Source organism: Pogoniulus pusillus, chromosome 1 (genome assembly GCF_015220805.1).
Source record: "Pogoniulus pusillus isolate bPogPus1 chromosome 1, bPogPus1.pri, whole genome shotgun sequence".
Lineage (NCBI taxonomy): Eukaryota > Metazoa > Chordata > Aves > Piciformes > Lybiidae > Pogoniulus > Pogoniulus pusillus.
Window position 1 is genome coordinate 52,549,383 of NC_087264.1, and position 25,443 is coordinate 52,574,825.

At 50.1% G+C, this 25,443-nt stretch overlaps 2 protein-coding genes across 2 annotated transcripts in view; one reads left to right on the forward strand and one right to left on the reverse strand.

Annotated features, from left to right (window-relative positions):
* Nucleotides 1-4,398: 4,398 nt before the first annotated feature.
* On the reverse strand, nucleotides 4,399-7,512 carry RAG1 (recombination activating 1). The gene has a single exon (XM_064152144.1). The coding sequence runs from the start codon at nucleotides 7,510-7,512 to the stop codon at nucleotides 4,399-4,401; it is 3,114 nt and encodes a 1,037-aa protein (XP_064008214.1).
* A 14,866-nt stretch (nucleotides 7,513-22,378) lies between these two features.
* Nucleotides 22,379-25,443, forward strand: part of TRAF6 (TNF receptor associated factor 6) — a 31,290-nt gene continuing 28,225 nt past the window's right edge. The window contains exon 1 of the mRNA XM_064152152.1: nucleotides 22,379-22,402. The gene's annotated coding sequence lies outside the window, so the exon portion shown is untranslated. The remainder of the gene's footprint in view (nucleotides 22,403-25,443) is intronic.

Below are 25,443 nucleotides of genomic sequence, written 5' to 3' on the forward strand. Positions count from 1 at the left end.
CTTGTTGGTTGACTGGTTTGGTTTTGTTGTGTTTCGGTTTGCTTTGGTTTGGATTGGGTTTTGTTGTGGCTTGGTTTGCTTTGGTTGTGTTTTGTTGTGCTGTGCTGTGTTTTGTTTTGTTGTGTTTTCTTTTACTCACATTCTGGTTTTTTTTCCATCCAATATCTTTTATTCAAGGATGGATGAAAAGGAAAACTAAGTTGGTGACAGAAAGTCCAGAAATGAGATGTGTCATTACCTGATTGCATGGGGAAATCAGGTAGCTTAATGTGCTCATCACTAATTCTGTCCAAACCAGTTGGTGTACTTAAGGCTTTTGACCCTGAGAGATCACTGAAGGGAAAATAAATACAGAAAGATTTTCTGAATTGGAATAAAAAAGCTGCAAATCATGATCTGAAAGGCAGATTGGAACTAATCTTTGTAGCTCAGTCTGTGACAAGGACCCAAAATGTGACGCACAGAAGCCAGCAAAGAGGCTTAACACATTAGCATGGACATAAGAGCACAAGGCTGATGTTGAACAAACATGGGGATGGCACTGGGACGTGAAGCCAAAGCCATTTACAGGCTGAATCAGACTGGTTGGAAATGAGTTCAGTTTCCTGTCAAACAGCTGCCTGTGAGGAGTGCTGCTGAAAGGACTTCTGAGACTGACAGAGTAATCTCCATTTGTGTTAGGTTGCTGACTCCCAGGAAAAAAAAACTGGAAGCACAGAATCACAAATTGTCAGGGGTTGGAAGGGACCTCCAGAGATCTTCCAGTCCAGCTCTCCTGCCAGAGCAAGGTCACCCAGGGTAGTCCACACAGGAATGCATCTAGATGAGTTTGGAGAGTCTCCAGAGAAGGAGACTCCACAACCTCCCTGGGCAGCCTGCTCCAGGGCTCCAGCACCCTCACCATACAGAAGTGTCTCCTTGTGTTGAGGTGGCACCTCCTGAGTTCCAGCTTGTACCTGTTGTTCCTTTTTTCAGTGGACACCACTGAAAAGAGCCTGGCACCTTCATCCTGACCCCCACTCCTCAGGTACTGATAGGCATTGCTCAGATCCGTCTCTGCCTTCTCTTCTCCAGACTGAACAGCCCCAGGGCTCTCATTCTCTCCTCCATAGATGCTCAAGTTCCCCAGTCAGCCTCATAGCAGGTCCTTATCCCTCTTCAACTGGGGAGCCCAGAACTGGACACAGTCTTCCAGGTGTGGTCTCAGCAGGGCAGAACAGAGGAGTCTCCCTAGCCCTTCTGGCCACACTTTTCTTAATGCCCCTAGGCTGCCACTGGATCTCTTGGCCACAAGGGCACATTGCTGTCCCATGCAGAGCTTGCTGTCCACCAGCACTACAAGGTCCTTCTCCAAGGAGCTGCTTCCCAGCAGGACACCCTGAGGTCTGAACTGGTCCCTGGTGTTGTTTTTCCCCAGGTGCAGGACTCCACACTTGCCCTTATTGAAATTCATGAGGTTCCCCTTTGCCCAGCTCTGCAGCCTATCCATGTCACAAGGCAACACAGCCTTGAGGGATTGTCAGCCACCCCCACCCAGTTTCCTACCTTCAGTGTCCTTGCTGTCTCAGGGCATTAGAACAGCCCAGTTATGAAAAGCATTCACTGTTGGAACTGAAGGCCTGTTCCCATGAAACTGTGTGCAGAGTTGAAAACCTGAGATCAAATACAAAGCCAGAAAGTCCAATCTTTATAAACCCTTTATTTTAAGCAGCTTAAACAGATGCAGAACATGTCATGCAGGAAGAAAAAAGTGAAAATATGGAGCTGGGAGGCGGCACAAGCACAGAAATCAGTGCAGTCAGGAATTAGGATGCTGTGAATATTTACAATTTGCTTCTGAACTGCCTAAAACCCAAAGCTGATTTGCTTAAAGTCAGTAGAATTATTGCCACAAGGGAAATCCAAATTGTGAGACCAGAACTGCAGCCTCCACCACGGTTCACATTGTGCCATGGTAGGGCAGTTCACAACAATAAATGAAACTGCACCAAACCAAACACCTGTGTACAAAGCAGTCCACACAACCTCAGAACAAGAGACTTCTTTGCCATGAGTTGCTGAAGGGTTTGTACCCAGTATCAACATAAAAAACAATATATGAAGGCTTGGACTCAATGATCTTAAAGGTCTCTTCCAGTCTAAGTGAATAAATCAGTGAAGATATTTGAAGGAGTACAGTGAATCCCAGAATCCCAGAACACATCTGGTTGGAAGAGACCTCCAAGCTCATCCAATCCAACCTTCCACATAATACTGAAGGGTCAACACTAAACCAGGTCCTCCATAGCCTGTTTAAGCTCCTTCAGGAATGGTGGCTCCAGCACTGCCATTCCAGTATCTGAGAACCCTTCCAGTGGAGAAATATTTCCTAGCATCCAGCCTGAACCTCCCCTGGGGCAGCTTGGAACCATCTCCTCTGCTCCTGTCTCTTGGCACGAAGGAGCAGAGGCTGCCCCCTCCTCGCTCCAACCTCCCTGCAGGGAGCTGTAGAGAGCAAGGAGGTCTCCCTCAGCCTCCTCTTCCCCAGCCTGCACACCCCCAGCTCCCTCAGACACTCCATATTGTCCCAAATACACAGAGAGGGGAAAGAAAAGTGTGCAACTATTTACACAATGAAAGCTGTGAACCCAAACATACAAACCACATCTGCACTTTCTGACAAAGGATGATCTTTGCACCTGGTATCTCTGCTCCCTGGGGAACAGCTGCACTTTCTGTCTGCATTTAGTGGTAAAGAATGCTGCTTATGTAGGCCTGGTAGTTGTATCCTATGGGAAATGTCTGTTCTATTGCAAAAAATAAAATGAAAGAATAAATTAATCTAGAAGCAGACACTCAGTAAGGGTAAAGGTTCATAGTGCAGCATACAAAGTATGCCGTAGGCATAGAAACCTAGAATGGTTTGGGTTGGAGGAGACCTCCAAAGGTCATCCAGTCCAGCCCTGCTGCGCTCAGCAGGGACATCCTCCACTAGAACAGGTTGCTCACAGCCTTGTCCAGCCTCACCTTGAATAGCTCCAGGGATGATGCCTCAGCTCCATCCCAAGGCAGCCTGTTGCAGTGTTCCAGCACCTTCCTGGTGCAGAATTGTTCCTCACATCCAATCTCAATCTGCTCTGCTCTAGTATGTGGCCACTGCCTTTGTGCTGTCCCTGCAGGCCTTTGCAAACAGTCCCTCTGCAGCCTTCTTAGAGCCTCTTCAGGTCCTGGTAGGCTGCTGTTAGGTCTGCCTGGAGCCTTCCCTTCTGCAGGCTGAACACTCCCAGCTACCTTAGCCTGACTCATAGCAGAGCTGCTCCAACCCTCTGGTTATTTTCATGGCCCTCTGGACCTGCTCTGACAGGTCAACATCCTGTACTGAAGTGGCATGCATTTTCTTCATCTGAGGTCTAGCGAGGCCAGGCAGTCACCTCATGAACCCCTGCTGGTGTAAATGACACCAGATGCTGAAGCTCCTGGAGAAATCTGAAACGCTTATGAAGCAACAAGCTACACAGCAGACCCTGAGTGTGCTTTGCATAGTGAGCTAACCACGAGGCACACGAAATCCTGCTTAAGGAGCACAAGGAACCAGTTTGCATTTTAGAGTAACCAGACTGATGAAAATACCTTTAAATACATTCCAGCTACATGTCCTTTATCTTCATACAGCAAATGAGCTCTGTGGCCTCACCATCTGCCCCGCAGCAGGACTGCCATATTCACAGTAACCTGTGAGATTGTTTCACCAGTGAGACCAAAGTCTGCATCTTTTAAGTCACTGTTGTGTAAGAAAATAACTGACCTCTGTCCCAAAGCAACTACCCAAGTGTCTCACTGACTGATCCTCACTTGCAAAGCTAAAGAACCATCCATAAAATAATCAAACCCTTTTAAAAGGTAAGCAGTTTGCTTTGCAGATGTAGCTTTGCTCCCTCTTTCAGAACTCTGTCAGAACTCTCTGGAATCACATCCATTCCGAGGCACTCCTTTGTATAAAAGCTTCTTTACTTTGGCTTTCTGACTTAGATATGACACTCAAAGACCGGAAGAAGCTGAAGAGCCTTCTCTGCACTTTGTTTCTGCTTTCATCTCACATAACAACTCCTAAATGCTGCAGTATCTCTTGGGAACTTCCAAAGGTCTTGGTGTTTATTAACCCCCCCTTGGCACCTTGAACAGGGAGTTTAAAAGTGAACATGTCAAACTTCCCTGTGCCTCTACGGGCCTGAAGAAGCTGCCTCCTTGCAGGAACAAACCCAACGCTAAGTCACAGAATCACACAACTGTCAGGGCTGGAAGTGACCTCAAGGATCATCTCATTCCAACCCCTCTGCCATGGGCAGGGACACCTCTCACTAGATCAGCTTGCCCAGAGCCACATCCAGCCTGGCCTTCAAAACTTTTGAGGTTTTACATTTAGATTTCCTCCGGATTGTTGCTTTCCAAGACCTCCTCCAGAGGCAGGGTGCCACCTAAGCTCTCCTTTGGGTCGGTGGTGAAGCCCTGGCTTTTTAATGTTTTGTGAGCATTCATGAACTTCTGTAGGTACTTGGAGGTGTAGAGCCAGTGGTGCTTCAAGACATCCTCCATCTCGTAGCATTTGGACTGCCTGGCATTCATTTTGCGGAACCTCCTGAACAGTTTGTTCCCAGACTCGTTCCCTTCACTGGCCCAGGCCCCAATGGACCCATCTCTTTCGATGATTTCAGGGACGTGGGCCAGGGTTTTGTGGAAGTAGTTGGTAATCTTGCCCTCATACCTGTACTTGAACTTTGTGGCGAGGAGCTCAGCGAAACGCTGCGAGTTGTAGCTGTACTGGCACAGCAGCTCTGGGCACTCTTTGGCCGGGCTCGAGGATCGCCACACAGGCTTCATCTTCAGGTAGAGGTCCATCAGCTCCTTCAGGGCTTTGTGCCTTTCCTCACACTTGATTAGCTCACACACCGCCTCGACTGTCTCTCTGGACATGAGTTTTCGAGCGAAATTGCCACTCATCCTCATCATGGGCTTCAAGTTCATCTTCTTCCTGAGGTGCTTGTCAAGAGTCAGCTGCCACCTCTTCCTCTCCTCTTTAGACACATCGGGATTCTTGTACACTTCCCCGATCTCCATCTGGAAAATCCTGTAGAATTCGGCCGCGTTGCCGATGTCGCAGTGCAGGGCATCTATGGAGGGCACAGTCTCAATGAAAGGCTTGGCTGAAACACCCTTCACCCTCGCGCGGAGCTCGTCGACAGACTCCTGGTATGGGTTGGACCTCCAGATCTCATAGCGCTCCAGATTTTCAGTGTGGCTCCTGGTGATGGAGTGGAAGACCAAGTTCTGGGATGCCTCCAAGCGGGTTGCATCGCACAGGGTACAAATGTAAGTGGAACCTGAAGCCTCCAGCCCCTCCACTTCTCGCACAAGTTTCTCATCGTATCCTGTGCCCCTGAAGACAAATTTGAACGTTCTCAAGATGCCTCCCATTTCAAGCAGCAGTTGGCTGTTCTTCATAGCCTCTCTTTCTGCTATGAGGGGGCTCAGGATTGCCGTCAGAGTTTCGTGATCCGATTCGTCAGCCAGCATGAGGCACAAGGGCTTGCAGCACAACTCTGAGTTGGGCTTTACTTCTTCAAAGATCCTCTTGCTTTCGTTCCCTTGCTCTACAGCGATGTTCATGACCGTGAAAGAGAAGCGAACAGCCTTCTCTGGCACAGCAGGCCCACTCCCATGCTTCTCACTGACATCTCCCATCCCATCACAGGACTCCTTTACCACCACGGTGAAGGGACCACTCAAATAGTCATCCAGGTTTTTTGCTTTCATACCTTCCAGGATCTCCTCCTCCATGTCCTTTAAGGCACAAACCAAGGCCACATCATATCGAAACCTCTTTGCAATTGTATCCACTGGGTAGTCGTCAACTGAGACTGGCAGCCCTGAGAGCCCATCCAGAATGCCCACATCCGTGTTAGCAGACACGTTTTCCAAGGGAGGCTTCCACTCGAAGGGATGATATCCTGGCAGCAAGGCCTTCTCGGCGGCGCGCAGAGCGTGCAGGGGCTGGAAGATCTGTCTCCCGCTGACGGCTTTCACCGTTCTGTACATTTTGTGATACTGGCTGCAGCTGAGGAATGTGTTGACTCGGATGGCCAGGCAGACAGCAGGGTGAAGCCCACATCCTTTCCCCTGCATTATAGCCTCCAGTTCATCTGCTTGTTTGTGTTCATTTTTTGCTCTTAAAGCTAGCAGGAACAGAGTCATGCACACAGCCCTCATGTCACCTCCCTCTTCTTTCTCAGCAAAAGCCTTGACCTGGCCTTTCAGCTCCCTCAGACGATGTTTCTGAGCTCTCCTGGTCAAAGACAGGAGATGCTGCCTTGGTCGGCCACCTTTATTTATGTAGCTGTAGAGCTCTCTGTCTTTCATCTGCTTGTGGCTGGAGAGGTGTTGGCCATATTTTCCATGTGAGATCTCTTCATCGCATTCCTTTACAGGGCACTTTATACTCAGGCTGTCGAGGACATTCATGAAGGATTTCACTGGGGTCACCAGGTCAGTAGGGAAGCAAGGATACCAGCAGGAAGGGCAGTAGCTGCCCAGAGCCTTGACACATTTAAGAATGCAAGTCCTGCAGAACAAGTGTCTGCATGTGGTTTCCACTGGGTCTGCCAAAATATGGTCACAGATCTGGCAAGAGATGGATTTAATGAAATCCAGTGGGTAATCGACCGCGAGCAGCCTGGTGCTGAGGTGAATGTTTTTGCAATTGACAAGTTCTTTCATGACATTTTTGTTCTTCATCTGTGCTTGGTTCTTTCCACCTCTGTTGGGTAGAGCGCATTCTGCAGCAGTCTTGGGGCGTTTGCCGTGCTGTACACTGGGTGGCTGGCCTTTTCTCTTGCCCCCACGGCCAGCAGCGTGGCACACCTGGCAGTCTGGAGAGTGAGGCTGCCACTCCATCGTGCTGTTCCTAGGAAAATAGACTTCAGACAGGCTGTTACTGAATTTCCTGTGGATGATGCTCCAGCAGTTGTGGCAGAATCGGGTGGGGTGGATGGTATCAATGTCTCCGCGCACATCAATCTTAAACACCTTAGCAATAAGGTCTGGCCAAGAAGTTGCTTTTCTCTCTTTCTTTCTCAGAAGCAATAGAGTTTCATCATCCACTGGCCCATGGACTGGGTGAGTCCTCTTGTGGCAATCAGTTTTGAAGGAGACTCCACAGATGCGGCAGAGCTGCTTCAGGTTGTCTTGATGAGCTTCTTCACCTTGTATTTTTGTGTCCTTGGCATCCTTCTCGGGTGCATGCCCATCGCTCCCAAAGTCCACCTCTTCTCCTCTTGGCAGTGCTTCATTCTCATGCAGTCTGGTCTCTTTGTTTGAAGAAGTGGCCTCTTCGGTCTGTTCTTTGTTCAGTTGCTGGCTGTCGTCAGAAGGTGTCTTTTTGAGTGACCTCACTTTAAACAGCTTGAATTTCCAGTCTGAAAATTTGGAATACGGATGCTGAATTTCTTCAGGCAGCTCCATTTGCAAGGCTACTGACATCTGCAGTCTGGCAGAAGCCAGATCACCTGAGAAAGAGAAAGAAGCTGTGAGTTAGCTTGTCTGCCAAAATTAAGACTCACAGAATCAGAGAACCCTAGAATGGCTCAGCTTGGAAGGGACCTCAGAGCTCATCTCCTCCAACCTCTTGCCATGGGCAGGGATGTCTCTCAACTAGACTCATCTGCTCAAGGCCTCATTCAGCCTGGCCTTGAACACCCCCAGGCAGGAACACTCTGCTCCAGGGGCTCACCACTCTCCTACTGAAGAACATCTTCCTCAGCTCCAGTCTAACCCTGCTCTGCCTCAGCTTCAAACCATTCTTCCTTGGCCTGACTCTGGACACCTGCAAGAAAAGTCCCTTTGTAGCCTTCCTAGAGGATCCCTTCAGCTACTGGAAGGCAGCTCTGAGGTCCCTCTGGAGTCTTCTGCAGGCTGAACACTCTCAGCCTGTCCTCACAGCAGAGCTGCTCCAGCCATTGGATCATCTTTGTGGCCTCCTTTGGCCTCAGTCCAGCAGCTCTGTGTCCTCTGCTGGGGACACCAGCACTGGAGGCAGGATTGGAGGCGAGGTCTGAGCAGATCAGAGCCAAGGGACAGAATCCCCTCTCTTGCCCTGCTGCCCACGCTCCTCTGGTTGCAGCCCAGCACACAGCTGCCTTCTGGGCTGCATGAGCACTTGATGGAACAATTACCCATTCTCATCACTTTAACTGAGAACTGCTTTGAGAGCAAGTCACTCATCAGAGACATCAATTGAAATGAGAGGCCAAGGCATGGCTCCACGCTATATCTCAAGTCCCCAAATGTGTTTTGACTCTGATGCATCCATGTGTCTAATGGATTGCTGCTGCACTTCACATAAAGCCATTACCATCCAGTATGGATCTCCAAATCTGTCCCTTCTTATGCCTGGCCGAGCTTCCCATCAGCAAAGCTACTGCAGATAACAGAATCACATTCTGAAAGTTTGGTGAGGTTTTGATGTGGAACTGAACTCAACTGGCAGCTGAAGGGCAAAATTTTGTCTGCCTGATGCTGTATTATCCAAATCAGGCAGACCACTGCTCTCAGACCACTGGATTTGCTCTGAAGTGCCTGGTGTGGGACATTCTACACAGGCAGAACAGCACATGCTAAATTCCAGTGCAAACTTCATTCAGGCTCCACTTTAGAGCTGCAAAGGTGCTGAGGGGACTGGATGATCTCTCTTATGAGGAGAGGCTGAGAGGCTTGAGGCTCTTTAGCTTGCAGAAGAGCAGACCGAGAGGGGACCTGATCAATGCTTGTCAATATCTAAAAGGCAGGGAGCAAGAGGATGGGACCAGACTCTTTTGAGTGATGCCCAGTGACAGGACAAGGGAAAACAGGCATAAACTAGAATACAGGAAGCCCCACATAAATACAGGGATAAACTTCTTTATTTTGAGTGTACTGGACCCTAGGGCAGGCTGCCCAGGTTATGGAGCCTCTTTCTCTGGAGAGGTTCCCAACCCACCTGAACATTGCAATCTTGGGCAACCTGATCTGGGTGAAACTGCTTTAGCAGAGGGGTTGGACTGGAGCACCTCTCCTTTGAAGAAAGGGTAAGACAATTAGGGTTGTTCTGTTTGGAGAAGAGAGGGCTCCAAGGAGTCATTCTTGTGGCTTTCCAGTATCTGAAGTGGGCTACAAGAAAACTGGAGAGGAACTTTTTAGGGTGTCAGGTAGTGATAGGATGTGGGGGGAATGGATCCAACCTAGAGGAGGGGAGATTTAGATTAGGCCTTAGGAAGAAGTTCTTCAGCATGAGGGTGGTGAGAGACTGGCAGAGGTTGCCCAGGGAGGTGATGGAAGCCTCATCCCCAGATATTTTTAAGGCCAGGCTGGATGTGGCCCTGGGCAAGCTGATCTAGTGTGAGGTGTCCCTCTCCATGGATTCTTGGGGTCCCTGCCAACCCTGGAAATTCTGTGATCTCTGGAGGTCACTGCCAGCCCTGTGCCACGCTGTGGTCCTGTAAGGTACTTCAGCATGTGCTTAATGACCATGAATAAGTCCATTAAAGCAGGAGCATGTCTTCTCTTGGTGCATAGTGCTGCCATTCCCTGGACTCTAGAGCAGATGTGGCAATACATAAGTGGCTGCAGATTTGCTCTGGAGAGGATATTTATACACTGAAGTCAGTCTCTTCTGTTTACCCTGCTGAGAACTTTTTGTACAGATTGCTGTTACTGGAAAGCTGAAATGTCAGTTCAAACTCGACCCCAATTTTACCTTTCAGAAACATGCAACCAGAAGTAATCTCAATGTGGCTGCATGAAAATAAAGACAACAGTTTCATCCCAAACATTGAAACTTCTTGCTGCTGCATCACACTTAGGAAACAAAGTTGTGTAGAAAGCACAATAAAAGGGACAAACCTATTTTTCATCACCTGGCTACAAGAAGGGCACCAAGTAGACAGGCAGGAGAGAGATTATTCAGATATGGGGACAGCAATGTGCCCTTCTGGCCAAAAGGACCGATGGTCTCCTGAGGTGCATCAAGAAAAGTGTGGCCAGCAGATCTGGGGAGGTTCTTCTCCCCCTCTACTCTGCCTTGCTGAGACCACACCTGGAGTATTGTCCCGTTCTGGGCTCCCCAGTGGAAGAGAGACAGGAACCTGCTGGAGAGAGTCCAGCAGAGAGCCATGAGGATGACTGTTCCAGTGTTTCACCACCCTTGCTCTCAAGAATTTCTTACTAATATCCAGTCTAAATCTGTCCTCCCCCAGCTTAGTTCTGCAATCTCAATTTGGTTGAGAAGTTTCCCTTCAGAAGAAAGACATCCAAGTCACAGAATTGCAGAATCAATGTCAGGAGCTGGAGGGGGACCTTGAAAGCTCATCCACTCCAACCCCCTTGCCAGAGCAGGAGCACCTACAGCAGATCACACAGGAACACATCCAGGTGGGTCTTGGATATCTCCAGAGAGGGAGACTCTACAACCCCCATGGCAGCCTGTTCCAGGCTTCTGTCACCCTCACAGGGAAAAATTCTCCCTCCTGTTTCCATGGAACCTCCTACGCTTTAACTTCCACCACTGCCCCTTGTGCTGTCATTGGGCATCACCCAGCAGAGCCTGGCTCCAGCCTCCTGGCATTCAACTTTACATCTTTATAACCATGACTGAGGTGACATCTCAGCCTCCTCTTCTCCAGGCCAAAGAACTCCAGCTCCTGAGGAGTTCCACTCCCTCGATCATTTTAGTGGCTCTGTGCTGGACTATTTCAAGCAGTTCCCTGAGGTCTTTCTTGAACTAAGGGGCCCAGAACTGGACACAACATTCAAAATGCAGCCTCAGCAGGGCAGAGTCTCAGTGTAAAGTGAGGATACCCTGAGTGCTCCTGAGAGCATTTCATTTGTAACCTTTCAATAAAGCATCATTTCCATGCAGCCTTTCAGAGCCCATTGAGAAAGGACTGCATGCTTTGATTAACTTCCAGATCCAGAATGCCCAATATTGGTCTGCTCAGCTCTTTCCTCTTTCCTTAAGAGTCATGTTTAACTTCAAACCCGATCATTAGGCCTTGGCAACTAAAAGCTAGGTTTGTTGGTTTCCCAGTTTCTCTTCATTTCATCCCCTGGAGAACAAGCTGCCCATACTGCTGTCCCCATCTGTGTGCCTTGCTCCAGCCAGCTGCCTATACTGCTAAAGCTCCCCTGCTGTCTGTCACTGAGCCAGCCTGGCAGCCTGCTGGCTTGGATTCTGCTGCTCACAGGTCTGTGACGTGCAGCTGTGCCCAGATGTACTCAGAGCATTACTACTGTCTGGCCTCCTTGGCTGCATCCTGTGGCAGGCTTTGTCAAATCTACCCACTGAGCAATAACCCTTTTGGCTCCGAGTGGTCCTATGTTCATGTTACCCACAGGGTAAGTCAGTAACTGGTTGCCCACAGGTCCTTTTCTTCTCTGTAACAACCTATGCAGCTTTGTATAAGTTCATCATCACCAGCAGCACCTTCAGACCCTCTTAAGCCATGAGTAATGCCTCCTCAGGCTGGTATGTAAGCTGTTGTAAAACAGCAGCCAGCACTGAGCACACCGAGACCCAAATATTTAATGCTTTCTCTTCTGACCCTTTGACTAAGTGCCACCCTAGTGCCATACTCATCTCCCAACCCATGACCTAACTCTTGCTATTAATCACCATCTCCCGTGAATCAGACAGGGGTTACCCTCTGCTCAGCAAAAGCTCCAGCTCTTCTTTTCATTAGCATTTTTTTCCCCTCTTTTGTCCAGCATGCCCTGGAAGAAATGAATGACAAAGAAGCCCTCTCAGGTCACCCGACCTTTGCCTTCTGCAGTAGATAATTGCTGCCAACAGGCTCCTCATCAAACACTTCCAAATTGCCTGGCTCCTAGGCAGTGGAGATTTCAGCAGTGCTTTTGGGAGAGAGAGAAATATTCCTAGTGCTAGGAGTAGTTTCTGCTTCTCATGCTAAATTTGCCTCTCTTCTGTTCTTACTGGGGGTCAACCTGAAAATTCTTTCTTCTCCTTGCCTACCCCAAGCAAATTGTTATGGAGTGAACCCTGGCCATGAACCCCTACCAGTGGTTATTTCATTGCTGTGTTCAATGTCACCTCTTTTTTATCTTGGAAAGGGAAAAGCAATCCCTTTTCTTCCCAGACCACAAGACATGTCTGAAGATGAGCATGACTGCAATATTCCTACTGCCAACAAGGAAGACCTTGCTTTAGAGACAGCCTGACCCAAAAGAACAGAACAACCTCTAAGGAGAAGAAACACACCTGAAATAAAATCGTTGACCAGCACATTAAGCCAGGACAAGGCACCAGCACAGATATGTCCCACAAGCACCTGGGATGCTGTCAGTAGCACTGCCAGCCTACCTTGAGCTCAGTGTCAGGTTGCAGAGCTGCTGCTAGGTCTGCCCACTTGGCTCCAAAGTACAAGATTGCTCGCTCGGTCTCCTGCCTGCTCTCGCCCTTTCTGCATTCCCTCTGCTCTTTAAAGGCACTGTTGTGCTGTTTATCTCATTTATCCCTGGCCCTCTCAGCACCCAGCACCACCCTGGCACTAACCACAGCTTGCTTCAACGCAGCGCAGTGCAGAACTCTCAAATCCAGGTGGCACCTGGCAACTTATGAGGCTTAACCACAACATTCACATAAACAAGGCCTTGTGTGGGGCTCCTGGGCTCCCTGAGAAGCACCTGCGCTGGGTTTTGCCACAAAGCTTTATGTTTGCCTCTCTTCTTTGTAGTTTCAGAGGTGGTTTTGGCACTGTTAACCCTCAGAGAGGAGAACCCTGGTTCCTGGTCCACCACTGTCCCACATCAAAGCTATTTTGGCCTGTTTTCTCAGCTTGAGAGGAGCCAAGCCCCTGGGGGTTGGATGGACTGACAGTGGGGATCACAAAATCTCCTTTCTTCTGATACCAGTAGTTAATTTTTGAGGACTTTACCTCTTTGGTGATGTATGTCTGGGCAGGGAGGACAAATTAACAGTATAAAAAGCTGCATATTGAGTAACTGGAAGAAGATACTACACCAAGCAGGGGCCATGAGTGGCCACAACCCACGGGCAGTAGAGTCTCTCTTATGGAGAAGCCATCACCTCTCCTTAGTTTCCACAGAGAAGCTGTCTTCAAAGCTGTCTCAGATTGGAAAGAAACTAAATTCTGTTGCATGACAGCATCTTGAGAGTTTTCAGTCTCCATACATAACAATGTGCAAAAAATTCCAGTCTTTCAGGTGCTCCCAAATGGGAACAGGAATTCACACCCCAGAAGTAGGAATTTGCAATAACAGCATCACTACATCAACACCTACCCAAGCATTTTGGTTTCTCAGGAGACTTTGTGATCCTGCAGGACTCAGACTTGCACACTCTCTCCTGACAAGGCACAAGGCACCCCACTGTGCTTTCATGGCATCCCAGGATCTGCCAGCTTGTGTGGCTCCCACCTGGCAGCACCTTACACAACATTGCAATATTCAGGTCTGCAGCAGCTAAAAGTGGTGCCAGGTCACCTCCAAACCACATCCCTCAGCACTCCATAGAGTCATGCAGTCATAGAATCAACCAGGTTGGAAGAGAGCTCCAAGATCATCCAGTCCAAGCTATCACCCATCCCTGTCTAATCATCTAGATGATAGCACTAAGTGCCCCATCCAGGCTTTCTTTGAACACCTCCTCTTTTAGCACAGAGGCTATTTTGTCAGTCACTGCATTGCCTCTTCAGCAGATAAATTAAACGATGTGCTTTAGCCAGCATCATTTGTTCAAATACATATCTTCATTGTGCTATTTGATCTGGGCATAATGTAATCAGCTTTGATTAGAGATATTGCTATCATCTGTTATGCTTGCAATTAATTAATCACCATTTAATTCATCAGCTGTGTTGCCACCATGTGATGCCGTTTGCTATTAGCTGGCTATTGGAGTCTCCTCCCACCCCAGGTGTGGCCACTTTGCCCTCCCTGCCCACTCCCCTTTATATTCTAGCAAAGCTAGAAGCCGTAAGTTAGGCCCGTTGTGGGCCAAGGGATCCTCTGCCTGGCATTCCTGGTGAGTCCCCATGGTGTGCACCGGGTGAATTGGTGGAGGATTTCAAAGGCCAGGGGGGCCTGGTGGGTCGTTCCCCCCCCCCCAGGGCTTGCTAGGGTTAGGCTCAGGAACCATTGCAACGTGTACAACATCATGCACGGGTGCTGGGTGTGTGTCCTTGCTGGAGCTGATTTCTTTTGTAGGCTATTTGAGCTGTTTGAGGCTCTTGCCTCAGGCTCTGAGATGACTGCAAAAATGGTGGTGTAGAAGAAGAGTTCTTCAGGCAGAGTAAGAGGCAAGGGCAGCAGGGACTGCTTTAGGAAGGTGAGATGTGGTGGAGAATCAGATTGGTAGGGAGTGGAAGAGACCTTGAAAGATCATTTAGTTAGGGTTAGCATCAATGACCATTGCAATAGCATGCATGGGTGCTGGATGTGTGTTCTGGTTGGAGCTGAGCTTTTCTGGGTGATATTTTAGCTGTTTGATGATCTTGCCCCAGGCTCTGGGGTGGGGATGAAAATAGTGGTGGTAGAGCAGAGCTGTGTAGGCAGAGTGAAAGGAGCAGGGGCTGCTTGGGGGAGGTAAGAGTTTGGTGGGGAGCAGGAGGTGCTGTGTGCAAGTGAAGAGTAGGGGAACAGGAGTTTCAGTTTGAAGCTGATATGATGGCAGCATGGTATGAGTAACAGCAGCAAATATTTAACTTAACCCACAAGAGTAGATTTTACAGCACAGATATTTAGCTTAAGTAAGGGGAAATAATTTTTTGAAGCATCAGTATCACAGAAGCCATCTGAAAGTCAGACTTGATTTTTTTATTTCTTAACATTCTTATTTCTGCTTTGAGCTTTTATATCCCATCTTTTAAATCTCTCTGTGCTAGTTTGAAGCAAGCTGGAATGTTTTGGTAAAAGAACTAGATAATGGGCAGTGAAAAAGTAAACATGGTTGTGTCTCTTCGCTCACAGTCCCGCTGAGAGTTTTGGGAAGAAGTAGTAAACATTCTCCATTTTGTCTCTCATTCTGCCTTTGCCTTCAGACCTAGTCACATCTCCTTAACCCTACTGCCACTAACCTTCCTTCTTAACCTCTTGGCTGCACCTCTCTTCTTCCTGGGAACTGGGGTAAGGTTGAGGGGGGCAGGGGAAGGTGTTGGGGTGGTTTGAGAGCCCCTCCTGGGGACTCAGGTTTCTGGGAGGGGAGTTGTGCTTCTGTGTTGTTTATCCTTTGTATATTTCTGTATATATTGTAAATAGCTGCCTGTATATTTGCTGCTGTAAAATAAATAGCTTCATTTATATTCCTGGAGGCCTTCTGAGTTAGCTGGGGCAATTCCAAAAGTGTGGGGGGGTGGGTTAATGCCCAAACTATCACATTCTCCAGCAATGTGGGCTGGGCAGCCTGTTCCAGGGCTTTGCAGCCCTTTCAGTGAACATTTTTTCTTCTCTAATATCCAATCTAAAGCTCCTCTGGCACAGCTGTTGTGGAGGGACTGTAGGCCCAAAATTAGGCTTATTTATGCCTTGCCCTGCCTGGACATGTTTTTTCTGCCCAAACCAGAGGTAAACATGTTAAATGGATAAACAAGCACAAAGGGGCACAACAGACCTGGTGCCATAAAGTCTGTTGCCCAGGACCCCTGATGATGTGTAAGCCCACGTGCCCAGCCCGTGCCTGCCCAGTGTAAGGCCCATCTGCATTTACCGTATTTGGAACGTCCAGGCCTGTGGTTTTTGCCTGTTAAGGTATTGTTTGGCTGACTGCCAAAACCTGATTGGTCATTCTAGTGGCCAAAGGGCCATTAATCTCAGCCTACATTTAATAAGTAGGGGTACACAGGTAAACAAGGTGCTTGGGCTCCCCTGCTCACGCTTACTTGCTCACGTTCAGGCTCACTCGCTCATTATGAGGCTTAGGCTCAGCAGCACTGTTATGACGGAGCCAGTATCTCCCACAGTCTCCCAGCCAGCTGTGTGCACTTGCACACCACTGTGGGGAGTTATCAGGACCAGATCCTGTATTGCCTGCCTTTACCTGCAGAGCTCTGACTCCCATGTAGCCGTGTGCCCTATTGTATGCCCACTGCCTTATCATTGCCTGATAAGCGCCACTGCTGCGGAGTTAACCAGGAGCAGACTCCACTTGTCTGCACGCTATTGGCCTGCTAGCCAGAGTGAGGCCATGCTCAGACTGCATGGCACTGTACTCCTGCACCTGAGGTCCTGCCAACAGTCCTTGGACAGAGGGTCCAGAAGAAGCCAGGAGACAAGTTCAGAGATTGCATCTGTTGCCAGGAGAACAAGATCAGAGATTCATCCTTTCCCCAGAAGCCGGGAGGATTCCAGACTCAGAGTCCACAGGCAAAGACTCCTCTGAAGTTTGGACATTAGTAATAGGCTGTGACATAGCCCTGGAGGGTGACTGATAATAAGAATTGTGAGCAAATGCTTTAATGCCTCTGTAATTTCTATTGCCTCCTGCCATAGAGCAGAAAGCTTTCAGCCCACCTGCTGGGCAGATAGTGCATAGACTCCAAGCGGCATTGAGCCGCGGGGAAACTCCTCTCTCTGTTTATAGTTCGAACTGTTTGCTAGTTATTAACAAGTTATGGTTGGATATTATTCCTAGAGTGTCTTCATGACAGTGTAGATCCTTTTAATATTAAAATACAGTGGTTGGGGGTGGAGGGAGTTCAGAATATTGAATTTAATAAATGTATATTTGTATAGACTCTTATCTCACCCCAATTAATTTCTCCCCTCTGCCACAATTGGCGTAGGCAGCGGAGTACCCCTCCGCGACAACAACTTAAGGCCACTTGTCCTATCACTTGTTACTGACCTCCACCTGACTGCAACCTCCTTTCGGGTAGACAACAAGCAAGGTCTCCCCCTCAAGTCTCCTTTTCTCCAGCTTGAAACACCCCAGCTCCCTCAGCCGCCCATCATAAGACCTGTGCTCTAGACCCTTCACCAGCTTTATTGCTCTTCTCTGGACGTGCTCCTTGGAGTGAGGGACTCAAAACTGAACCCAGCATTCAAGATGCAACCTCAGCACTGCTGCATACAGGGGTGCAATCATTACCTTAGTCCTGCTGGCCACGCTATGTCTGATACAGGTCAGGATGTTTGCCTTCCTGGGCACATGACTGGCATCAACCAATGCCTCCAGGTTCTTTTTCTGCCAAGTAGCACTTTAGTCACTATTCCCCAAGCCATTGTTCTATGCTCATGTCTTGGAGAAGTGGATAGTCGTGAGCCTGTGTGCCACACAAGAGGCCAACAGCTCCTCAGTCCCCAGATGTCATGGTTTGTGTTGAAGCAGTTTGTGTGTATAGAAAGCAAACCTTTTCCTGGCTCTGATTTTGACTCGTGCAAGACCCTAATGTGAAATAAATCCCAGTCAGAAAAAAAATGACTGGAGGTGGCAGGATAAAGTGGAACAGAAGTCAGAGAGGTTATTGCAGGTCAATGCAGTGTGGGAGAAGGATGTCATGGCTGAGGCATCTCTAGACTGCTAAGGGCAGGGAAATGGGTGAATTCTCCATTCCTGGAGGTGTTTCAAAGAGGCAGAGGTGTGGTACCGAGGACCATGGTTTAGCACCAGCCTTGGTAGAGTTAGGTAAAGGCTGGACTCCATGACCTCACAGGTCTTTTCCAAGCAAAGTGTTTCTATCACGTTAGATAGCTGTGTCCTCAGCCCAGCTCTTTCACCATCCCAGTTTTGCCTGGGCTTGTGAGCTATGTGCCTGGTTTTTACCTTTCTCTCTCTGATGTTTGGAGAGACCTTTTCAAACCCATGTCGATCAGGCTGCGGTCCCCAGGTATCAATCAGGCATATCTTTTCCTCTGGGGTGCTTACTCAAAACTTCTCTGAGCTAGGTGCCTACCTGCCCCATTCTCCAGGGAGCCCGAGTTGCCCCTGTACAGGCAGCAGCTTGGTCATCAAAGGAGCCTCAGGAGCTTACCTGAGTCTGGCCCTGTACTCCCAGGAGCACTTCCAAAGCACCCAGGAAACCACCTCACAAAGATATTCTCTTGTAGGGATACCACAGCCTACTGAGGGTTTTAATTGATCTCAAACTGCTACACCTTTGAGTGTCTTTTGTGTTGGTAAGACTGGAATTGCTCAACAGCCTGAGCTGCACAGATGCAGGTCAGAAGATGGTGTTTTCCCTGTGCAGCTGGCACCACCGAGTGGAGGAAAGCGTTTTCACACTGGTTTCCTTTCCAGCCTGGGCATTAAGACATGACCGCGGGCCTCAGTTTCACGGAATCACATGGAATCACAGCATGGAAGGAGTTGGAAGAGACCTCTGGAGGTAATCTAGTCCAACCCCCCTTCTTGAGCAGGATTACCCAGAGTAAATCACACAGGAGCACATCCAGGTGGGATCTAAATGCCTCCAGAGATGGACACTCTACAACCTCTCTGGGTAGTCTGCTCCAGGGCTCTGCCACCCTCAAAGTGAAGAATTTTTGTCCTTATCACAGAATGGCCTGGATTGGAAGGGACCTCCAAAGGTCATCCAGTCCAACCCCACTGCAGTAAGCATCCTCAACTAGGTTAGGTTGCCCAGAGCCCTGTTGAGCCTCACCTTGAAGATCTCCAGGTATGGATGGTTTACACCAAACCTCCTGTGTTCCAGTTTGTGTCCAATGCCCCTTGCCCTGTCACTGAGCACCACTGGCAAGAGTCTGGCTCTATTCTTCCTTAGATATTGACCAGTATTGAAAAGATGCCCTCTGGCTTGGAGCTGCTGTTATCACAATAAATGAGGCAGTGGTCAGTGATCTGCTATGCCACATAGGCCCACACAAGTCTATAGGGCTGGATGGGCTGCACCCAAGGGTGCTGAAGGAGCTGGCAGATGTGCTTGACAAGCTGCTCTCCATTACTTACCTGAGGTCATGGCTCACTGGGGAGGTGCCAGTGGACTGGAGGGTAGCAAATGTGACACCTGCCTACAAGAAAGGAGGATCTGGGAAACTATAGACCTGTCAATGTGCTGCTGGTGCCAGGGAATGCCATGGAGCAGGACATCTTAAGTGCCATTACACCCCATATAGGGACCAACCAGGGGATCAGGCCCACTTAGCAGGCGTTTATGAGGAGCAGGTCCTGCCTGACCAACCTGCTCTCCTTTTATGACAGGATGACTATTGGATGAGGGAAAGGCTGTGGTTATGGTCTACCTAGACCGTGGAAAAGACTTTGACACTGTTCTCCACAGAAATCTCATGACCAAACTGACTGCTGATGGCTTGGATGGGCACAGCTCTGCCTGATAAAGCATGGCTGGGCAAAAGGGCCCAAAGGGCAGTGGAGCTAAATCCAGCTGGCAGCTGGTCACAAGTGGTGGTCCTCAGGGGTGAGTGTTGGGACCACTTCTGTTCAACATCTTTATTGATGACCTTGAGTGTGTCAGCAGTGAGTTCACAGGTGACACCAAGTTAGGTGGCAATGTAGATCTGTGTGAGGGTAGGGAGGCTTTACAGAGAGGCTTGGATAGATTGGATCCATGGCCAGTGTTAATGGGATGAGCTTCAACAAGGCCAAATGCCAGCTTCTGCACTTGGGCCACAACAACCCCAAGCAACACTACAGGCCTGGGGCAGTGTGGCTGGAGAGCTGCCTGCAGAAAGGGACCAAGCAGCTCAGCAGGAGCCAGCAGTGTGCCCAGGTGGCGAAGAAAGCCAATGGCATCCTGGCTGGGATCAGAAAGGCTGTGTCCAGCAGGAGCAGGAAGCTGATTGTCCCCTTGGACTCTGCTCTGGTGAGGCCACATCCTGAGTGTTGTGTTCAGTTTTGGGCACCTCAACACAAGAGGGATATGGAGGTGCTGGAGAGAGTGCGAGGGAAGGTGAGGGAGCTGTGAAGGGCTTGGAGAACTAGACAGTGGGAAGAATTTTTCCCAGCAAGAGTAGTCAGGGACTGGAATGTGCTGCCCAGGGAGGTGGTGGAGCCACCAACCCTGGAGGTGTTTAAAGGTGTTTTGGACGTGGTGCTTGGGAATATGGTTTAGGGGTGAACCTTGTAGAGTAGGGCTCTGGGTTGGACTGGGTGATCCTGAGGCTCCTTTCCAAGCAGAATATTTCTGTGATTCTATGATTCTCCAGGCTCAGCACCCCTGGGGCTCTCAGCCTTTCCTCCTCACAGACACTCCAGGCCTCTCTGCATCTTAGTGGCTCTCCACTGGACTCTCTCCAGTAGTTTCCCATAGTCCCTACAGGTTGGGAAACTGTTCTGAAGAAAGGCAGTTTGTACACACAGGGAGTAAGAGCTCCAGAGAAGTTCCTTGGATTTTCACTTAAAATAGGCCAGATGCCAGCTCTGGCTGCCTGTGCTAGTTTGAAGCAGGCTAGAATGTTTTGGTGGGAGAAAGAAGATAATTGGCTGTGAAAGGAAAACAATGGTTGTGTCTCCTTCCCTCACAGTCTCGCTGAGAGGTATGGGAACAAGAAAGTAAACATTAGATAACACTTTCTCCATTTTTTTTTTTCCCACTTTCTGGCTGGCTTCTGGACTCAGCTGCAGCTCCCTAACCTCACTGCCACTAACCTTGCTTCTTAACCTCTTGGCTGAACCTCTTTTTTTCTTAGGACTGGGGTAAGGTTGAGAGGGGCAGGGGGAAGGTGCAGGGGTGGTTGAGAAGCCCCTCTTGGGGACTCAGGTTTCTGGGAGGGCTGTTGTGCCTCTGTATTATTTTTACTTTGTATATTTCTGTATATACTGTAAATAGCTGCTTGTACATTGTGCTAGCTGTAAATAAATAGCTTCATTTATATTCCCAGAGTCCAGCTGAGTTAGCTGGGGTACCTTCTAAAGTGTGGGGGGACGGATAACAGCCAAACCACCACACTGCCTCAGAGATTGCAAGGCAGCAGCACTCTTCAGCCATAGGGAACTCTCTGTCTGGCCATAGCTGCTTTACGAAGCTGTGTCGTGATAAAGTCCCTCATTTTACAGCCAGTGGCAGTAACAAACCATAATGTAAAAGTATATTTTGGTTGAAAGCAGCACTTGGAGCAGTGTGTTAGGGTCTGGAATGTGCCTTTGCTCCCAAAGCAGCACCCTACCTGCAGCTGGCAGCTGAGCACTCAGAGAGGAGCTGGCAGTTTCGGGTTGACAGCAGCCTCTGCCTTTCCAGCTCCCAGGGAGCATGGCACGTGGCCAGAGGCACTGAAAATCCCTGGAAAACTGGTGGCTGCACAACCTCCCCCAGCTTCCATCGCCACAAATGCTGGGAACAGAAGCATTCCTGTGATTTAAACATGTGTTAAGCAGAGATTGGTGCCAAGGAGCTGATGCAAACAGCCAAATCCCCCTGGTTCCTTTCCAAGCAAGCACAGCTGTCTGCATTGGCTCTGTCCTGGATTCTCACTTCCTTACAACTGCCAGGGAGAGCTTAACCTCAGCGCTTGCCTTGGGGGCAGTAAGGCACCTTCACTTTAGCTCCTGGGGGAGTCCACTGAAGGCATCAAGGGACATCTTCAACTACAGTAAGGCTGCTCAAAGCCCCATCTGACCTGCCCCAGAATGTTCCCATCATGGAGCTTCTGCCACCCCTCCGGGCAGCCTGGGCCCAGGGTCTCACTGCCTTCCATCTTCACCTCAATTTCCGCAGCTTTGGTGAGGCTGCTGACTTCAGGGCGTTCAGAAATGGACACCAGCTCCTGACGGGGACAAAACCTCCCTGGTGCCACGCCGAAAAGCACTGCGGGCCTGGAGCTCTGCCTCGCCGGCCACGCCAGAGCTGAAACAAAGCGCCTGGGCCAGGCCCAAGTACTCCCACTCCAAGGGCAGCAAAGGTGATGGAAGGGTCTGGAGAACAGGTCTGGTGAGGAGCAGCTGAGGGAACGATTCCAGGATGGTTCTGAGGAGAGGCCTCTCAGCTCCCTGCACACCCCATGAGAGGCAGCTGCAGTGAGGTGGAGGTTGGTCTCTTCTCGTAGTAACAAATGATGGGATGAGAGGAAGCGACCTCCAGTTGCACCAGCGCGGGTTCAAGCCGAACACCTCCAGGGACGGTGACTCCACCACCCCCCTGGGCAGCCTGTTCCAGTGCCTGACCACTCCTGCAGCACGTTTCGTCTTTCCTAATTCGAACGATAAGGAGGAGGCGGCTTGGCAGCAGCCTTGGTGCACTTAGAGGTTGGTTGGACTCGGGGCCTTAAAGCCCCTTTCTGTCCGGAACCTCTCCGTGACGCCGGTGCCTCCCTGCCGCAGTTTCCCTCCGCAGGGGCAGGGGCCGCTGCAGCGGAGGGAGAGCCGCGGAGCTCCCCTGCCGCCGCCCCGCTGCCTGCGGAGAAGGCGGAAGTGCGCCCGGCGGGGAGCGGGCGGCGGCGCTGCGGGGCGGCGGTGAGTGCGAGCGGGCGGCGGTGAGTGCGAGCGGGCGGCCGTGCGGCCAGGGCGCTGCCGGCCCTTGCCCGCGGCGGGCTCGGCTGGCGGGACCCCGGCGGCGCGGGCTGCCGCAGGCGTGCGGCGGCGCTGGCCGCGGAGCGTCTGCCCGGCCGGGCCGAGGCTGCTGGCTCTGGAGCGGGGCGCCGAGTCCGCTGGTCTCTTCCCAGCGTGAGCGGGGCTCGGCTGCGGCCCGTGTCGGTGCGGGGCGCTTGTCGGATGCGAAGGGCCGCGCCGGGGTAGGGCGTTACTGGGAGCCGCGGCACGCCAGCCTGCGCTGTTCCGAAACCGAAACCATGTCGCGGTCTGCATGGCGAGCGCCGCAGTCCGGAGCGCAGCCCGCCCGGCGGCGGAGCGCTGAGCCCGGTTAGCCGGGTTCGGCTGAGAGGGACGGCAGCCTGCCTGGAATTGCTTTCTCTTACTGTACGCCGCGGGATGTGCCGTAGGACAGCTGTAGGCGCGGTAGCGGCGGGTCGGTGCCGAGCTGTGGCCCCAGTCGTTGCTTCCCAGCTAGTCTCGACCAACAGCACCTTAAAACTGGGCTCTGCTCTTCCGTCTGTGAAATTGAGACGTTCAGTAGATTCTTTGGGAGCATCTTAAAAGTCAGTAAGGCTCATTTGCTATTTCTAAAACAAATAGCTCTGCTTTTTAGTATTGAGTGGCGGTAATAACGTGGTAAATTTATTAGCAGGAGTAAGAAGTTCTGCCTTCAGCAGGACTTTCCATCCATTTCATCTGGTTTAGATAGGTTGCACCGAGCCCTTTCAGTACGTACAGGGAAATCTCGGCTGCAGGTGGGAGGAAAATGTTGTAATTGTATCCCTTCTACCCAGTGGTTAAGGCTTGCTGAAAGTATTTCTCCGTGTTTGACAAGTTCTGCGTGCTGCAGAGCTACCTGCCAGCCGGATGGATTTTCTTCTGGCTTGGACACCATCGGCACAATGATTAGGAAAGCATTGATTTGAAGCTTCCCGGGAGAGGTAGGAAAAGGAATGGGTTGGGGTAGGGGGCACTAAGGGCTTGTTTAACATCTCCAGTGCATTTTACACTGTGCTCGCCAGCTGTGTTAACGCTTGCAAGCAAACTGCTGTGGCTTTTTGTAGTATGAAAGGATCCAGCCCAAGAGTAGTCCCACTGCTGTTGGAAGGAAAAGAAAGGTCACAGAAACATGCAGGTAAAAGCACTTGGTTTGGATTTGTATCCTGGGCTGCATCCAAAGGAATGTGGGCAGCAGGGCAAGAGAGGGGATTCTGTCTCTTGGCTCTGCTCTGCTCTGCTCAGACCTCGCCTCCAATCCTGCCTCCAGTGCTGGTGTCCCCAGCAGAAGAAGGACACAGAGCTGCTGGAGAGAGTCCAGAGGAGGCCACAAAGATGATCCAAGGGTTAGAGCAGCTCTGCCGTGAAGACCGGCTGAGGGAGCCTAGAGAAGATTCCAGGGGGACCTTAGAGCTGCTCTCCAGTTGCTGAAGGGATCCTGCAGGAAGGCTGCAGAGGAACTTCTCCTGAGGGTGTCTGGAGACAGGCCAAGGGGGAATGGTTTGAAGCTGAGGCAGAGCAGGGTTGGACTGGAGCTGAGGAATAAGTTCTTCAGTAGGAGGCTGCTGAGACTCTGGCACAGGCTGCCCAGGGAGGCTGTGGATGCCTCCTCCCTGGGGTTGTTGAAGGCCAGGCTGGATGAGGCCTTGAGCAGATGAGTCAAATTGAGAGATGTCCCTGCCCATGGCAGGAGGTTGGAGGAGATGATCTCTGAGATCACAGGATGTTAGGGTTTGGAAGGGACTTCTGGAGATCTTCCAATCCAACCCCCTTGCCAGAGCAGGACCAGAGAATCCAGCACAGGTCACACAGGAGCTGGAAAGGCTCCAGAGAAGGAGCCTGTTCCAGTGCTCTGTCACCCTTACAGTAAAGATGTTCTTCCTCCCAACCTGAGCCATTCTAGGAGTCTTTGATCTTCATGGCAGGTATCACTTTGTTTATAATTCTTCTTCACATTCTACGTTGACTTAAGTTTTTCCCAGCAGCTAGAGATTTCTGCAGCTCAGTCAGGCTTGCTTGAATGAGAAGCTGTCAAGACACATATATCCAGAAGCATAACTTTGATGTCTGAGTGGCACAAATTAGCTCAACAAATAGGAAAAAGTTTAGATGCAGGCAGGGAAAACTGCTGATATAAAGTTTTGAGTGTAAAGCTATCAGAAGGAAAAGTTAAATGCAAGGTGGAGTGAAAAGGAGAAATGCCCTCACTGCAGTTGGTACCATTTCAGTGCATTCCAGGGACAAAAAAGCTGATCTGGGTTGCATTGTGTGAGTGCTAGTGGAGTGTGAGAGAAAAGAGTCATGTTTTGGACTGAAAGAGGAGTGGAGGTGTTGTGAATCTTGTGCTAATGGATTCCACAGAAGGGTAGGGATCCTCCTACTTGGTGAGTAATCCAATTTGTAAGCTCAAGCCTGGCTAAGAAAAAAAATCTTTCCAACTGTTTTTTTCAGCCCTGATTTACTTCTCATTTACCACTGAGGGAGGGTGTGCACAGGGACGGTTCACAAACAGTGGCTGACATGAGACAGGGATCTGCTGGAGAGAGTCCAACAGACATCTGTGAGGGTGATGAAGGGACTTGAACATCTGCCCTGTGAAGAAAGCCTAAGAGCCCTAAGGCTGTTTGGACTGGAGAAGGCTGAGAGGCATCTGATCAATGTGTATCAATATCTGAGTGCTGGGGGTCAGGATGAAGGTGCCAGGCTCTTTTCAGTGGTGTCCAGTGACAGGACAAGGAACAATGGGTACAAGCTGGAACTCAGGAGGTTCCACCTCAACATAAGGAGACACTTCTGTATGGTGAGGGTGCTGGAGGCCTGGAGCAGGCTGCCCAGAGAGGTTGTGGAGTCTCCTTCTCTGGAGTCTTTCCAGACCCACCTGGATGCATTCCTGTGTGGACTACCCTGAGTGACCCTGCTCTGGTAGGGCGGGTTGGAGTTGGTGTTCACTAGATGTTCCTTTCAAC

Bases quoted from the DNA above. Each gene is read 5' to 3' on its own strand.
- RAG1 (XM_064152144.1), bottom strand. From the start codon at position 7,512: ATGTCAGTAGCCTTGCAAATGGAGCTGCCTGAAGAAATTCAGCATCCG.